Raw genomic sequence first — 16,845 nt, forward strand, 5'->3', positions numbered from 1 at the left:
AAAAATAAAAAGTCCCCAAAATGCGGTAAGGCTATCGTTACAGGTACACTTATTCTGTCAAAGATGGAAAAGGAAACCTTACTATTGAGTTGCAATCCATTCATCTGTTGGTTTCTTGCCACAAACAGTATCAGCTTGCAGAAATGCAGCGGGAGCTAATTCAGATGACCAGTCTTAAAATCACATCATCGTCGGTCCTCCTGGGACGTCCTCAGACAGATTTAGCCCAGATGCTCATTCCGTAAATAATCTCACTACATCCCAGTTCTGCCTCCATGGGGTCTCAGACCACTGTACCAAGGAGATGTCCAGGGGGACAATCACATCTCTCCACTTAGGCCAGTTCATTTTCAGTGAGCAGGAGGTTAAATGTGTGGGAAAGACACATTTTCATTTCATTGTATTTTTTGCATTTATACCCACAGTTTCTGACTCAGATGTTGTTGCTGCAATACAGTGGTCACTCAGTCTGTCACTATTCAGCCTTCCCCTATTACCTTCTTCTTCTTCCTGTTCTCCTTCATCATCATCACATCTTCCTGAACATCATCTTTATCTTCATCATCTTCCTCTTCTCCATCATCATCACACTGTCATTACCGTCACCATCAGTGACCACAGACCAAATCTTATATCCATGAGATTTGTAAATGGTATGAGAAGAAGAGGACAAAAAAATCCATATACAGCTGAGCAGGGATTAGAATGGAATCTTCTTTCAGCTGTGGTGAGCCTGGTTTCTTGGGGACCAGAACCTAAACATGAATGAAACAAGTTTTCTACATGACAACAAACTGATCATAACAGGGATTATAGTTTAGTACAAACCTTAAGTCATCCAGTAGGATGCAGGTCTGGATTATCTTGGATGCAGTCATGACTTGACCAGGATGTAGCTGCTCCAGGTTCTGTAGTCACAGGTTTATTGGATACAAGTAACGAGTTGAAACATAAACAATCATAAACAATTTAAGTGTTCTTCATAGCTAGTCTGTTTTTTACGCTGGACCTGTACATGTACTGTGCTTAACGAGGTCCAGTATAAAAAGAAAGAACGTGGTTTTGGTATCAGTACCATCAAATACACTGGTCGTTTGTTGATTACAGTCTCTGTGGTCTTTTACAGTTTGGCAAATAGAAATCATTGCCTTTCAGGGCTTCTCAAATGAGCGTAGACCCAAAGAACTACGGCCACAGCCTGCAGTCAAATGCTGTGATGAAGGTTTCAGCCTGACATTGAGATGAAAGAAGGATTCAGGCTTTCTGAGAGCTCAAGAGGCAAAAGCACTGTCTTCAAGTGAACTGTCGCAGCTGTCAGATGTCAAGGCGATCAAAGAGGCCTTGAACTGATTGGATTGATAGGAAAATACAAGGTTATCTTTGTGATGAGCTCCTCCAAAACCAGAACAGACCTGCTGAGGATTTTTTACAAATCACCCAATGAGACTGCATTTTTCTCTTTTATCCTCCACCGAATATATAGATGCGTCCCAATGTAAAATGTCATTCGAATTCAAGTTGTAATACAGCTACAATAGCAAAAAAACAAACAAACAAACAAAAAACGTTTTGAAGGAGAAAATAAGACTTGTAACAACAACTATACAGTAAAACCACTCTACGCCAACTGGGTGATTATTCAGTAAGATTATATCCACACATAAGGTGCATTTTGACAGTGCATTTACAGGTAAATAGAGTGACAAACAACTCATCCATTGAGTAACTTCAGAGTGACATGAAATGACTGCAGTGTGGACTCGACTCTTTAGATCTTACAAAAAAATAATTTTCATAATAATAAACTTAAACAGGATTTTAAAAATATATATTTTTTCTTTTTACATATTTACACAAAGCAAGTTCTAGTCCAGGCGTGGGCAAACTTTGTGACTCGCGGGCCACAATTGGTCCTAAAACTGAACAGGGGGGCTGGGTCAGGCGCAGATAGATGGAGCGTTGGTGTGAACTAAGATAAATGACATGTAAAAGTCATGCATAAAGGCTAAAATGCTAAAACACTTTTAATATTTTCTTCGCAATCTATTGGGGAAACGTGGGTATTGCAAGGAAAAAGCTGAAGTATAATGATAAAATAAATAAATTATATGATTTGGAAAAGTTTGGCGGGCCGGATTAAAAAGCTGAATGGGCCACATCTGGCCCCCGGGCCTTAGTTTGCCCATGCCTGTTCTAGTCTGTGTAGTAATTCAGATTTAATAAAGTGTCAGTCATTTGGGGTTATATGATCATATAGATGAGCGGTTCCCAAACATTTTTGGCCACCGACCCACCAAAAGGCATTCAGACAAAGAATTTGTTCATTTCCTTTTCTCCTTAAGAAGAAGAGTGAGAGAAGGAAGAAGTGTCACCAAAGGACAACTCCTCCATTTACAGCTACGGTGATAATCACGTTTCTTTCTCCTTCTGTTACCATCACAGTTGGAAGCGTGAAGGTTTGCTGCCTCCTAATGAGTTCAAGGGACAACGCACATTCCTGCAGCAGCACAGCACACAGCAAAAATGAAATGCTGTAAGTGGTGGGCTAGCAGTGGACAAATCTTTCTTTTAATGAAATAATATCCAAAAGCATTTTCCTGCTTCTCTCTCCCAAACCCATCCATTCACAAGTAGAGACTTAAAAGGCCAGGTACAAAAGTTTCCCCTCCAAAATTGGACACATTCATTACTTTGCTGTCAGTACGTGAAACTCGGCGGGTTCATTTTCAGTTCATACACTCGCTCATAACTTATTTAACCGTAAAGTCGAGTTGCGAATTTGAGCAGGGAACAAGCGGAGAAAGGTCCTCTGAGAACAGACTGTTTCATTTTCTTCAGTGTTTACCAGCTTCAAACGCAGGTTGTATTTATTCAAAACATGCATGTGTCTGTGACAACAGCATCTCCAGAACAATGGTTATCTAGAAAAATCTAGAAATCTAGAAAAACTCCTGAACAAACAACAGGTTTGTCTTCACACTAATCTTTACACTGTGAAACGTCTGTCTGTCTGTCAGAGCGCCGTTTCCTCTCTGCTTGTTGTCTGCTGCATTCAGATTTCAACCCCACGGCCATAACGTTCAAGTCAAGCTGATTAAACATGTCACACTGAGAAATGGTTGTAACGACAGGGAAGGAAGGAGAGAAAAAGAAAAGAAATTGAATACAACATAACACCAATTTTAATTGGTGGTATGTTGAAAATTGAGAAAAAGGCCAGTACAAAGGAGGAGATTCCTGTTGTCAGAAACACGATCTTGCTTCACATGAGCAGTTGTAGACAAATGAATTGAACAACATCATACCTCCTACTGTAAATGAAGACTTTCAGACTAAAAAAAAAAATGCAAATAATCAATGCACTATACAATGTCCTTAGCAGAAATAAATTAAAAGAAAATCAAAGTGTCAACTAAATGTCAAACTTCTTTTGAGAGTCTCAGCAGGGTTTTTTTTTCCCTTATTTTAAAGAGAAGAAAGAAGATCTTCCCACCAGACGTTCTTTTGTCCAGCCTCAGGACTTATCTACTCTGATGCAGTCACGGAGGGTTTTTCTCTGCTTCAGTGAAACATTGTCAACTCTCATACCTTCAGAATATTGAATATGTTATCTTAGACGTCACTCTCCTCTCGCTCTAAAAAAAAAAAAAAGAAAACAGTACATTGTTAGAAAAAACACACACTTCCTTTGTGTCAGTCCTGACAAACGTGGCTGTCTCTCAGAGATAAAACCAGAGAGGAGGCTGAGAAGAAAAGATCGGACTCTGCAGTTTATTACAGGAGTGAAAGGCTCCTTTTCACTCCTATAATAAACTGCAGCATCCGATCTTAGCTTTGGGAACTTTAAATGAAAATTAAGTGATACAAAAAATAAATTTAACGTAAATAATTTAAAAAGTCTTTAAAGAAACTGAATGTGATCATGTTAATATATGCACACACTTTATTACCCAAGAGGAGCAATATCTGGTTAACCTTTTGGTGCAAAACAGTTTAGCATAAGGTTTTTGTACTTGAAAGTGTTCCAAAAGTGCATGTTTTGTTAAATTTTTTTTTTGTTGGTACTAAAAATCACACCAAAAAGTTTGCTTTATGACCTAAAAAATCTCAAAACAAAACAAAAAGTAATTATTGGCCTTTCATGTGCCTTTTGAATTCCAAACTACAGATTTAAGATTTTGTTTTAGTTCTATGAAAGCTAGAACTTTTTTGAGAGGCCTCTGTGGCAACCTCTGAATGGAAAAGATCTGTCAATTTTTGCTCTAAAATCCAATAGTATTTTTTTAATGAATTGCATCTAATTAAGCTAGAGGATGTGGAAATGACATTCTCACCACTATCACAGTTCTTCCCATATTATTATCTTTATTTCCTTTCCGCCTGCCCTCCATAACAAGCTGCGGTCACACTATTTGGTCTCTTGTTTTTTTGAAAGTAAATGGGAGCAGAGGAAATTTGGGTCATGCTTGAAGCCAAATGACATGGCAACGCCATCTCTGTTGTCAAATAAATTACTGATGCAAAATTCTGCAAAGATAATAATAAAAGGATCATTCTGATGATAGACATATATCAAACATAACCCACCAGTGTCAAATTGTAAAATTTGGGGGCTGTAATTATTGTGTTTGTGTCAGAGAGAGGTCATCCATCATGGACAGGTGAAGGAAGGTCAGCGTCAGTCTGGTTTGACTTGATCCACACCCACAAGAAGTTTCTTTGTTCGAGAGCTAGCCACAGTTTAAAGATGTATATTTAATATTTTAACTGAAAAACAATATACACCAGGTCTCCAACATCTTTGACAGACTATCATTTAATTAATGTCTGGTTAAGCTGTGATGGTTTTTTTCATGTTTTTTTTTTTAGATTTTCTACCCTCAAAGAAAAACAATTCAACAAATAAATTTCCAAGGGTGGTGAAGATATTTTTTTCAACACCCTTAAAGTGATAATTGTTTCTTAGCAGCAGTAGCTCAATCTGTTTATTCTTTTTCCAAAATTGTAGGAAACTTCACAGAAAAGAACAGAATGCAGAGAAATAGCTCTGTCTTAGATCTTTTTGACTAACCTGGCTACTGCACCTTAGCCCAGTGGTTCCAATGTGTACAGTATGTATTACTGTGTACCTTTTGTCTGAAAACTATTTTTATTTAACGCTAATAATTTTTCTTCTTAGTGTATGACATGTAACATGCAGAAAAATTAAATACTCCTCCACTAGGTTTAAATTGCTAACAGTGTTGTGTTCAACTAAACAGGCCCAAATTTCTCACTAAAGTAGAGTATTCAGATTCACTAATGTAAAATATGTGCCTGACAACGTATTCACAAAACACATCCTTATTACTACGTTTTACTTTTAGCTTAGAATTTATTAATATTGTCACTTGTTGGCACATGTTGTTTCAGGTAAAATGTACAGTAAGTAAAATCCACCAACTTAATTAAACTAAATTTTATAAATATTAACATGGAAAGAAATTTCCACATACAGGAAGATGCTTAATGGCGCCTCATGTGGCAACTGTGTGAGTTGCAAAGACTCACACAGTAGACCCAAATAAGGGAGTTTTTGTTTTTAGTGAAAATGCAAATGAAACATTTATACCACTCCAAGTACCACAATTAGTTCCATAACCTTACCTACATGGCATATATTAAAATATATGAGACCTTTTCTTAATATATTGCCATTTTACCTCCAAGTCTCTGAAACGCCTGGTGTGGTATTTAACCTGACAGCTCCTAAGTACTAACTACTAAGTTCAACTTTTCATTTAGATTTCCAAGCATGTTCTGGTGCAGGTCCTCTTAGCACATTTGTGAAAAACAAATCCTGTGTATTCTCACCTCCAAGCTACAGGTATCTATATATCTATACTGTATGTACAGTACTGTCGTGAGTCGTGATGCATTTATGAGCTCTATGTAATATGAAAATACGAGGGGAAAAAACATCCCTCTGCCCCCAAAAACACATCCGCTGTGACATAACTTAAGAGAAATTACATTGCGATTTCTCCAACAGGGTTCACTCCCGGGTACCAGGATTTGCACTCATTTCTGTGATTTGCCTAAAGACACGAGCTTTATGAGAGTAAATAATGGATTGTTGAAAAAAGGATCATGGCAGCAAGAGACCTATTGAGCTCCAGTCTGTTTTCTGCATTTCCCTGAGGTGAAACACGCAAAATATTGGCTGCTTATTTTTTTGTGTGTTTATATGCGTGTGTCCCTGGAGAATTTCTGAGCAGCTACTACACTGGTGAGTTGCACCAATGTGCCACATGCTGCTTACATTAGGCCAAAATAAATTCCAGTGAAAGGCATTATCAGTTCCAAATGAATGTAAACTGTGCTCAGTGTGAGCCATTTTCTACTTAACACCACACTGAATCCTCTAGATAATCACAGCCTTCTGCTGCCACACTGAAATTTGGCAATCTCATATTCTTTGCCTCAGAACTGGAACAGAAATGTTGCAAAGAAGAAAAATAACTTGATATATTTAATGTGTCAGTCCAACTGAAGCTAAATGCAGATTTGGAGTTTGATTACAACTAGTTTCCTGAGAAAATGCAAATACAGCAGACTGGAACTCTTGGATATGAAGAGTACTCCTGTCAGTTTCACATTTTAACATCAACATATATGCAGGGATTTGATGTCAGGCATTTACAGGGCTTTTCACTTTGTTTCTGACAATCTTATGGATTTTGAGAATGTAGTTTTTATTTATACATATAAACTCAAAAAAATACCTATGCAGTAATCAGAATGATTGCATATTGAATATTTGCTTATATCTGAAGCATATGCATTACATACTATATATATATAAACACACATACATATATAGTGTGAACAAATGATATGCTAAACAAAACCAGTTTCATCACCACATTGGATTAGATGGCTAAAGAACACTGCTGCCTCACTGCCCTCTAGTGGTTGGTACGTGTACTCGCGCAAAAACGATACACAATAAAGCTGTCTTTTTACTCGAGGACCATTTAGGACCAAACCTCTGAATAGTCCGCATGATGTAAGAAATGACAAACGCTGCTGTGAGGGGACGCTGTTGATACAGAACAAAAACACTTTCACCACTTTTTTTTCGTGGAATAATGAAATAATGGCGAGACTGCTCTGTTACAAATTAAAAACAGTGGCTGAAAAGTACAGCTTTATATCGAATCAAATGATCTGGCATTTATTTTAGCTCTAATATATTGTGTGTGTAAAAAACAACATAAAACATTTAAAGAACATTTAAAGAATTTTTATTTCAGATACCAATTTTTTTTAAATTACATTTCAATTGGGAGTATAATCATGAACAGATGAAAATGACCAACCAAAGGATAGAAGTTAAAGGTGAACTGTTATTGTGGGGTTTGTTTTGTTTGGAGGCATAACCACTAATAGGGCCTCTATAATCAACATCAAATGTCTAAAATAAATTTATTGTAGCGCCTTGTGATTCCACTGGGGGAGACACCATCACACAAAAAAATATGAGCTTGGTTTATTGTCTTGATAATCAGACAGAACGGACAGTGTAGGATATCAAACATACGTGGAGGAAAACAAAAATGGCACAAAAACCTGTTCACTTAAAAAAAAAAAAATTCTTAAGAAAAAGAAATCCACCTCACCATGGTTTCGGGTTGGGATCTTTATTCCACCACAGAGGAGATAATGTGTGCCGTTCCATTTTGTACGTCATCATTGACAAAGGCTGACACATCACAGCTGATCCTTTGTGGATCCTCTTATCTTCAGCCTGACAAAAGGAAGAGCAGAGTGAACAGAACGGTGGGTCAGTACTGGATGATGATAAAACCATTTAACCGTGACCTCATTTTTGTTAGGTGTCAGGTAGGGGTGTGTGGCTCAGATGGCCCCTGTGCACAGTGGGTGTCATCACAGGTTGTCTGGACAAGTCTGCTGTGCCACTGCAATCAGCGACTTGCCATAAAGTGCAACTCATCATTGCCACACACCACAGGCTAGAACTTCAAAAAAAAAAAAAAAAAAAAACTGCTGTTTTTTGAAAGGTTGCTGTGTTGTTAAGGCAACTGGAGCTTGTGTTTATTCTGTAGCTCACTAAAAATGCCCAGGTTAACACCACTGACACAACTGAGATTTTTAATGATGTCACCATCACGATAAATGATAAGCCTCCACTTTAACAGAATGGCTGAATAAGACGTAACTCTTTTGACCTTTATAACAACTTACTGCAGCACCTAGAAAGTCAGGGATGGACAGATAATTTGAAAAAAGAACAGTCAGCAGACATAACATGTTAGGTAGTTACATCATGTAACTAGAAATAAGTGATTCTAGTAAACAATTCACTATCCCAAAATTATGAACATTCTGAAAACAGACCTTTAGAAGACGATCATCCAGATCAGTGAAAACTTGAGCTCAGACTCCTCGGTGCTGCATCAGTCTTCATGCATTTTCTAGAATTAAAAAAAAGAAGTCCAAATTAATGTTGTGTTTGACAAATATCGATAAACTCGTGATTGAGTGTTAGGGTACAGGTTGAGTCAGATGGCCCCTGTGCACAAGTTGTGTCCTCAGGTTGTGTCAGGTCAGGGGGGTCGATGCCACTGCATCAGACACACCCCGACTGTTACGTGCAACTCATCACCCTCAAACCAAATACCCAGGAAACCTGTCCTTCTTCAACACCAAGGCCGAAGAAATACCTGCTGAGTGTGCACAGAATTGGCACCAAAATTATGTATGCCTCAGATGATCCTATACTGAGAAAATTGTTCTGTCAACAATAGATTAACAGAAGGACCTTCTGTGTGTAAGACAAATGTGTAACCAGGCATGATAACTGCTTAATGTCACACTAATATGTGCTCTTGGTCGAGTGTATTTTTTGGCCTTCTAATGAGGAAGGCAACAGGCAATAGAGGCCCGCTTTAGACAAACCCAATATTTACTTAGGAGCTTAAACTGAATGTCTTTCAGGCAGGTTCAACTGGCCTCCGTTGGTAAAACTTTTGTAATTATTCTTGTATTCACCTAGACTTCAAATGAACCTTTTTCAAGCTGTTACTATAAATGTATGTATTGTAAGTCGCTTTGGATAAAAGCGTCTTTAGCAACAATTGTTTTATCACAATACTCATCCTTTGGGTACCAAGACGTTGGAAGTGAAGAGCTGAAGGCAGTGAGAGTGTCATTGTACCTAGTGTACATTTCATATAAACATTTTTTCAATTTAATTTGAAGTTGTTAGGTAAAGGCCTACCATAATAGTTGACCTACAGTAACACGTTGACCTAACCTTTGGATCAGTAGGTTAAAAGCAACAATTCACCGGAGTAGCAATGACTACGGAGTAACTTTGTCGTAGAAAAAGGAAAGGAGCAGAAAGGCTAATCAAAATTGTTATAATTTGACATCACCATCATGCACAATGCGTTCGTCTTCATCGAAGACGTTTTCTGATTACATGCTGTGAGGGAAGTGAGCAGTGAATAGCTTGAAACATTAGCCTACCTTTGCTGTGGTCAGTGGTTGTTGATGACGTATGCGTACACACTTAAAACCATGTCATGGCATATGCGAGATTTAAGTATATTTTCCCTTCTCTGCGTGAAGTTGTGTGGCTCTAGACCTTCAACACATTTATCTTATCACAGTACCTTGCCTTTGCTTTGAGCTTGCCGTTTCTTTAGCCAGGCCCATTAATCAGTGCTCACGTTTACCGTACTGTTCGTATACCGTATTTGGTGGACACTGGTGAGGTTCATTGGGAACCAAGAAGCTATATTTTGCCGATGTGATACACCTTAAATTAAGGAAAACTGCAGACATAATGCTATTAAATTAAAAGAGCGCTACTCATCCTTGAACTAGCTAATTGCTAACACACATCGGTTCTAAACATAATTCGCCTGCAGATAACAAGAAAACACAGCCAGACGGAAAAGGAAAACATACATCATATACAAATGTTGTGTTAGCTGTTAAGTTACCAGATTTATGCGTTTTCCCTTCATAGGCAGAACAATCGAAGCCATGCTTGTACGCCTTTACAGCTCAACTGGGGGGGGTTTCTACATTTGAATTAGGGTTTCCGGTAAGAACCGCGCTTCAATAGGCTCACACACCGGATGATCGGAATTTTCTACCAATGAGAAGTTGCTTTTGTAGCATGCGCAGTCCGCGTTATTAGGAAGCGGCTGTTATTTGGTCTACCACGTTCACGAGATATAACGTATTATTATTATTATTATTATTATTATTTTAAGCTATTGAACGTATTTTACCAGCATTATTAACCAGTAAAAGTTTTCTTACTTTTAAATCCATTGTATGCAATATAAAGGAATAATAAAGATTTGACTGGTTAAAGTACATATTAAAAGGCCAAATTTGATCAGAAAAAATATTTACCTACCTATATATTGTATATAAATATACTATATATACACACTAGTGTGCAGTATATTAGATCCCAAAACATGTTTCTTATTAAAGAGTAAATACTTCCGATACCAACTGTTCTAACTTTACAATACTTTGCCTATGAGTTGTGTACTTTCAGTGTACTTTTGTCATTAAAATATATAAGAATGCAATGATGGGCAAAAAATTGCATTCAAATGCAAATGATTTGTCTTTATATTAAAAGATAGCCAAGGAAAAAAAATCACTATATCACACAACACAGCTTGTTAGTACTGCCATGGAAATACATATACAGTCTTCTTGTATTAACACATTATGTGACAAACAAACAGAAATCATAAATACCTTTTTTGTTAACTTTACAACAACTATTCGCGACCAGTATTTCATAAGATAAAAGAGAACTATTAAATAACTGGCACATACCCTATCATTTACAAGGCTTGGAAACACAGTGGTTAAAATATTCCAGCAAGAGCAAAATTAAAAATTAAAGTTATTCTCCAGTGAGTAAAATTATTACAGGACTAAAACAGTCACGGAATCCCTTTGTACAAAAGCCAAGAAAACTTAATGCAATATTGTCCACAAAAAGCTTTGCTAATATTGGCACAATAAAATATGTTCAGTCGCAGCAGTTCCTGCAGAAGACATGGAGCGAGTGTGAGCCAGGATGATTGGTTTCCAGGTTTTGTTGAAATGCTCTGTAGGCCAAGTGTCAACCCACCGTCAGGGACTGTGGTTATGTAGCTGCCAAAACCCTCTTTCAGTGGCCTCAGTGCTTCGTGGAGCAGCAAATCAGCAAGTAGCTGAGTATGGAGCAGATAACTTCAGAATACATAGTTGAAAGAAGTCCAGCTAATAGTTGTCATTATACAGCATTTTGTTGTTGTTATTGTACCATAGATGAGATAAAAGAAAAACTTCAACATTTTGACAAGAAATGTCCATACCTTAAACTAATGCATTGGGTGTGGATGCATTTACATGATGTAAGGGAAAATGAAATGGCGGTCAGAGACGCAGTATTCTAATAGACCCAATAATGTACTGTTCTCTGGCTGTTAAGGATGAGTTGAGGGTTCAGACGTATGCTCTTATTGCCTACAACGTTTGGTCACACAGAAGCTTTTGGTTTTACATGCTAAGCATTTCATATTTATTTTTGAAACTGAATGCTACCCCTAACCCAAGAAAGTAACTCAGAAGTTTAACTTTAGAATGAGTTTTTGTAGCATAAAAATATCTGCAACTGCAATGCTATAAAATAACATCTTTTTGTGGCATCAGGTCACCCAGATTGACAAACTATTTTAATGATTAAATACAAAAATACTTACTCGCATATTTTAGAGGGCATTTATGGTAAAACTGCCAGCACAAAAAATAATTGTATGAATGTCCTAAAAAAAAGGAAGATATTTCTGATATTTTGAAATTTAAATTCAAGAGCATCAAATTATTACAATAAGTGCTAGGTTATCCACTCAGGCACCAAACCTCAGCAACCCAAACCTTGTTTATAAAGTGGAAATGCTTTCTGTAAATTTCTGGAAATATTAACAACCGAAATATGAACATTTTCATTTCTGTGGTTTCATGGAATAAACCGCAGTACAAAGAATGATCTGCGAGAAGAACAAATATACAGCTGAGGGAGTGACACAATCAAACTTTTGGCACTTTTTTTGACTCTTCACTGTGGCTTCCTTTGCTCCGCCCTAGGATCAACAATTGCTGAATGACAACTAAAAAAAAAAGTTCTCCCAGTGGATTTTAGAGGGGAATAAATTACTTCTGCAACAAGATGCAAGCTACCAGCTACCTTTAAGAGTCTTTCTGTCCCTCTGGAGGCTGTTAAATACGGAGATAATTTTACTGTATTCCTGTGAGGACTAAAGAATTCAGTAATGATCATACATTTCTACAGGAGTTTAACTGCAGAAAGATGCTCAGAGACTTTTAAGTTTTAAGTCCCATCCTTTGGCACTGTCATAAATACAACTCTTGAATACCCAGGTCCTGCAGCATAGAGTTCAAACACAGCTCTCCAACTCATCTGTGTCTGTAAAAGGGAGCAAACCCACTCTATAAGTACAAAAATGTTTATAAATAGAGTTCATAAGTGAGTGGTTTTAGAGACAGTGTCATGGTTCCACCATCCAGGGAGGGTGTCATTTTAGCTTTGTCAAAAAGTAAAGATTCACCCAAAAGAAGTACGCATGAAGCTCTATTCAGAGGAGCGTTAGTTGCATCGAGTCTTCCGCCTTTAAAAAAGCTCACTCTCTGTTCGCTTCTTCCCAGAGTTCTTTGTTTCCAATTCCCACATGCTCATTAGTTTATCTTTTGCCTACAGGCAGTAGCACTGAGGGTTCGGGTGAAGTTCCCTGTGTGTGTGTGTGTGTGTGTGTGTGTGTGTGTGTGTGTGTGTGTGTGTGTGTGTGTGTGTGTGTGTGTGTGTGTGTGTGTGTGTGTGTGTGTGTGTGTGTGTGTGTGTGTGTGTGTGTGTGTGTGTGTGTGTTTGTTTGTTGGCTTCACTGGAGCTAAATATTCCTAGAGAATGTGGATTGTTGTCTTTGTGTTTTTGTACCTGCTATAAATACATGTGTTTAAGATGACAGAGGGTTTGATGGAGATTAGAGGGCAGAGGACTCCGCTCACACTTCACTCTCAGTGGACGGTTTGCGCATCGATGCCCAGCCAGTGTCAGGCAGGCTATGCTGAGTGTGACGTTGTGGGGTGATGGCAGAAGGAGTCAGGGTGGTTATAGAGGAGCATTCAGATGCTTCCTCCTGAAGAAGCTGCTCCGTTTCGCCGTCATCCAGCGAAGCACTACTGGCCTGCAGGGACACAGTGTCTGTACGCATGCAGGTGTGCAGGCCGCCTCTGGACGGCTTGATCTGTTTAAGGTCGTCCCAGTAAAGCTCCTCGTTGGACAGAAGACACACGCCCTCCACAATGCGGATTTTTTCCTTGGTGTAGCCTCCGTCCACTCCCCCCTGAGTACAAAGATGTGAACAGTTAGACTTTTACCAAGTTCAAAAGATATAACCAGCACCAGGTCTGCCTGAAATATTTCTAAATCCAAACAATCTCTTTCTTTGGCCTGAATCTACCAGATCTCTGTTACATGTCCTTTAACTTTATTTCCTCACATCCTTTCTTTCTTGACTCAGCGATTCCTTTGTGAGAAATAACAACATAAGCCTAGGTTAGAATAAAATCTTTAAAAAAGCACTGCACAGAACAAACCATCATCACTACAAACTCAGTCCATGCACAGCAGACGTGGAACTTTCAGTAATGCTGTGCTTTCTTCCAAAGATAGTTTTGTCATTGTCAGATTGTAGAGCCCCAGGTGTATAATAACCATAAACACAAACAGTGGCACGTCAGTCTGTGTAATTTAGAGTGAAATCCCACGAATTGTTGTGCAGAAAAAGGAACAGGAAACTGCTCTATTTTCTGCCAGTAAATAACTTAGACATTGAAATTATTCAGTCCGTTGTAGCAGGAAAAACTCGAAAATTGCCATTTCATCTCCAGCATGAAAAAATTGTCAGCCTCACATCATTGAGTGTCAGTTTTTTTTACCTAAAGCTGCAAGTTATAATCATTTCTTTTCCTCTAGCCGACACAAAGTTGTTTTGATATTGAGTGCAACATTAAACCGACAACATAATATTTGAGGCTCTGATTAAAAAAAAAACCAGATAAATAAAACAGGATTTGATCATCTTAACTCTTCTCTTACTCCCTTTCTAAAAATAATTTATTTCAATGTTTAGTAATTGTTTAAAATGATTTGAACTACTTTGCCCATAAGTGTAACATTTCAATTTAAATAGATTAATTGTAACGTTAGTCCCAAACACTGCCATGTCAATAATTATGATTTTGGAAATTCACAAGTTTGTAGATTTCATGCAACATGAGAAAAAAGTCAGAAACAAACAAAAGTCGCCTTCATGCTGTGCTTCTACCTTTTCGCATGACAAGTGGGTTAAAAAATAAAGGGAGAGAGGGAGTTGTAGGGATGGGAGAGCTGCAGTGAGGAGGAAACAATGGAGAAGAACAGATGAGCATCGTTGACTGTGATGTGCTACGACACAAAACCAGAATAGATGACATACACCTGCAAAGTCTGACGTCAGATCAGAATATTCTGTATTAAATTCAACTCCATCATTAAATGTCCTTTTCTCTCCAGTCTCCAAACTGCCCATTACCTCTTTCTTATATCGCAGCTGGTTGTATATTGGAGGCTTTTGCGATGCCTCTATCTTCACTTCCTGCGTCGACGTCCGATATGAAGGGTTACTGTAGGTCAGGTTGCTCACTCCCGGGTCGGCAAACTTTGACTTTTTGTGTCTGTTAATTCATATTGAATGACATGTATGTTTACATTGAATAATTTATCGTGGACAGAAAAAAATAAAATGATGAAAACTTTAGTTTCCCAAAGGATTGACCTGTAAATGATCAACGCAGCGATGAGGATCAGAATAGCCAAGATGGTCAGCACTCCACCAATTATGTAGCTGATATGAAGACCCTCTCCTACAACAGACAACACAAATATTATACAGACTGTAGCATATCCAGTGGTCTGTCGAGCCTTAAATCCACAATTGTGTGAACCAATAAATACATTTGTTTCTATTCACTAACCATGAGGAGCTGTCACCACGTTGCTGGAGCAGCCTTCTCCACCCAGATCTGTGCAACTGCAAAACAAAGTTCGACAAATTTTAAAATTATTTTGAGGAACTTACTCCCTATTTATATTAAGTTAGAAAAGAACTAGTTCATGTGTCTCTCTGTGCAAATGTAATATAGTTAATATATTTGTTAAGATGCAGCTCATTTGTATTTAAACGAATGATTCACATTTGTACATTTTATTAAAAAAACGGACAGAGATGTGATGGTGTCATCCATATTCGTCAGTGCTCAAAGATCTTGGAGTCATTTACACAATGTTCAATGAACAATGAAAAGCAATATTTTATAAAGAATGCCAAAAGCAGAGTGCTGAGACTACTGCACTGACACATGTGATGCTGATGACATCACTCTAGTAATCAGTATCAATACTAGCAATACTAGTAATACTACACAATAATATCAATGAGAGGCCTCACTGTTTTCACAGAGTTCAAAAGGATCAACAGACATACTTGACCAGCGAGGGTCCTCTGTGTGGAGAGTCTGTTGGGATATTGTTTGGGACAGGAGTGCTGCTGGTGGCTTTGGCGGGAGACGTGGGAACATAGCCGGAAACTAACACAAATGAGCAGAAAAGATCAGTAACTGAAGTTCAAAGAATCTGAACAAACTGTACATCATATGGTAGTAAAATGACAGCGTCGTGGCAGGGACTCACTGGTGGAGCACGGTCTTCCGTCTGGTTCATCAGGACAGGCACAGACATAACTGTTGGTCTTCGCAAAGCAGAGGTGAGTGCAGCCACCATTGTTGACACCACACAGGTTGGTACCTAAATATGTCAGCAGTAAATATTTAGATTAAAAACATTAAACAGGGTAAGAGTTACATTTAACATTCTGCATATACTCTTATTTTTTATTCTGTCAATAAATATAGTTAATATGTTATTTACTTAAATCCCCAAAACAACAATATAAAGAAGCTGAAAGCAGATGAAGTCAGTGAGTTAAAACCTCAATGTCCAGTAGCTACAGTGTGTTCAAACATTATACGACATTTAAAGTCTCTATTTATATAAAAAGTCTAAAGAATAATTTTGTCAACATTCCGTCACTCACTACGACCGTGGTTAGTAATAACTGCTTTAATGCCACTGAGCTCAGAAGGGAAAGATAAATCACGGCAAGGACGTCAGTTGTCTCCAGTGTCTGCTGAAGGAGACCTTATACCTGTCTGTCTGTGAGGTGAAACTACTATAATGTCCATGAGTCCTTCCACGTTGGCGAGTACAGTTTCCTTGTTACGCCCCGTGTGTTTGTCCACCCTCTGAATGGACTTGGTCTGCCAGTCCGTCCAGTAGATCCACCGGTCTTGCTGCGAGAGTCGGGAGAAAGGAGTTAGAGGGGAGGAGACCGGCTTCAACTGGGGAAACGGGAAGAGAGGAAAAACACAGACAAGGAGAAGGGAGTGGAAGAAAGATAGGGACGGGTAAAAAAGAGAGAGGGAGAGAGAGAGAGGGACAAGAGGGAGGAAAAATGAAGGTCAGAGTGGTAAAGAAGTAGAAGAAATGGTTAAGACGAATGGATTCAGCATGAATTGGAGGATGGAGAAGACAAGTACTGAGGGTCACATGGTGAGCTAATGGGTGGAAGTGAGTGGAAGAAGGAGGGGCAGTCTGGTGAGTGGCAGCTGAAGATGGGGAGTTGCCAGGAAAGAAGGGGTCAG

The 16,845-nt window shown here is 38.4% G+C and overlaps 1 protein-coding gene, 1 long non-coding RNA gene and 2 other non-coding genes across 6 annotated transcripts in view; all 4 read right to left on the minus strand.

Moving 5' to 3' along the window:
* Nucleotides 1-2,345: 2,345 nt before the first annotated feature.
* On the minus strand, nucleotides 2,346-10,215 carry LOC103378783 (uncharacterized). Of its 2 annotated transcripts, XR_521534.3 has the most exons (4): nucleotides 10,014-10,215; nucleotides 8,401-8,477; nucleotides 7,662-7,789; nucleotides 2,346-3,635 (listed from the first exon to the last, which is right to left on the minus strand). It is a non-coding gene; the product is annotated as an uncharacterized LOC103378783 (long non-coding RNA). The 2 variants fall into 2 exon arrangements; XR_521533.3 differs by lacking the exon at nucleotides 2,346-3,635 and having other exon boundaries at nucleotides 5,808-7,789; nucleotides 10,014-10,207.
* Nucleotides 7,894-8,008, minus strand: LOC112487072 (small nucleolar RNA SNORD67). The gene has a single exon (XR_003049800.1). It is a non-coding gene; the product is annotated as a small nucleolar RNA SNORD67 (small nucleolar RNA).
* Nucleotides 8,559-8,675, minus strand: LOC112487071 (small nucleolar RNA SNORD67). Its single transcript, XR_003049799.1, has one exon. It is a non-coding gene; the product is annotated as a small nucleolar RNA SNORD67 (small nucleolar RNA).
* Nucleotides 10,216-12,935: 2,720 nt separating the features above from the next.
* Nucleotides 12,936-16,845, minus strand: part of lrp4 (low density lipoprotein receptor-related protein 4) — a 79,176-nt gene continuing 75,266 nt past the window's right edge. The window contains exons 32-38 of one of the 2 annotated variants that reach the window (XM_025055394.1): nucleotides 16,350-16,497; nucleotides 15,836-15,949; nucleotides 15,630-15,732; nucleotides 15,121-15,176; nucleotides 14,922-15,009; nucleotides 14,679-14,820; nucleotides 12,936-13,448 (exon numbers count right to left, since the gene is read on the minus strand). In XM_025055394.1, coding sequence (XP_024911162.1) covers nucleotides 13,107-13,448; nucleotides 14,679-14,820; nucleotides 14,922-15,009; nucleotides 15,121-15,176; nucleotides 15,630-15,732; nucleotides 15,836-15,949; nucleotides 16,350-16,497 — 993 coding nt within the window. In that variant the 3' untranslated portion in view covers nucleotides 12,936-13,106. Of the gene's footprint in view, nucleotides 13,449-14,678; nucleotides 14,821-14,921; nucleotides 15,010-15,120; nucleotides 15,177-15,629; nucleotides 15,733-15,835; nucleotides 15,950-16,349; nucleotides 16,546-16,845 lie in introns of both variants that reach the window. The other variant, XM_025055393.1, reaches the window with a different exon arrangement.

The sequence above is a fragment of the Cynoglossus semilaevis genome, chromosome 5 (assembly GCF_000523025.1).
Source record: "Cynoglossus semilaevis isolate Cse_v1.0 chromosome 5, Cse_v1.0, whole genome shotgun sequence".
NCBI classification, from domain to species: Eukaryota; Metazoa; Chordata; class Actinopteri; order Pleuronectiformes; family Cynoglossidae; genus Cynoglossus; species Cynoglossus semilaevis.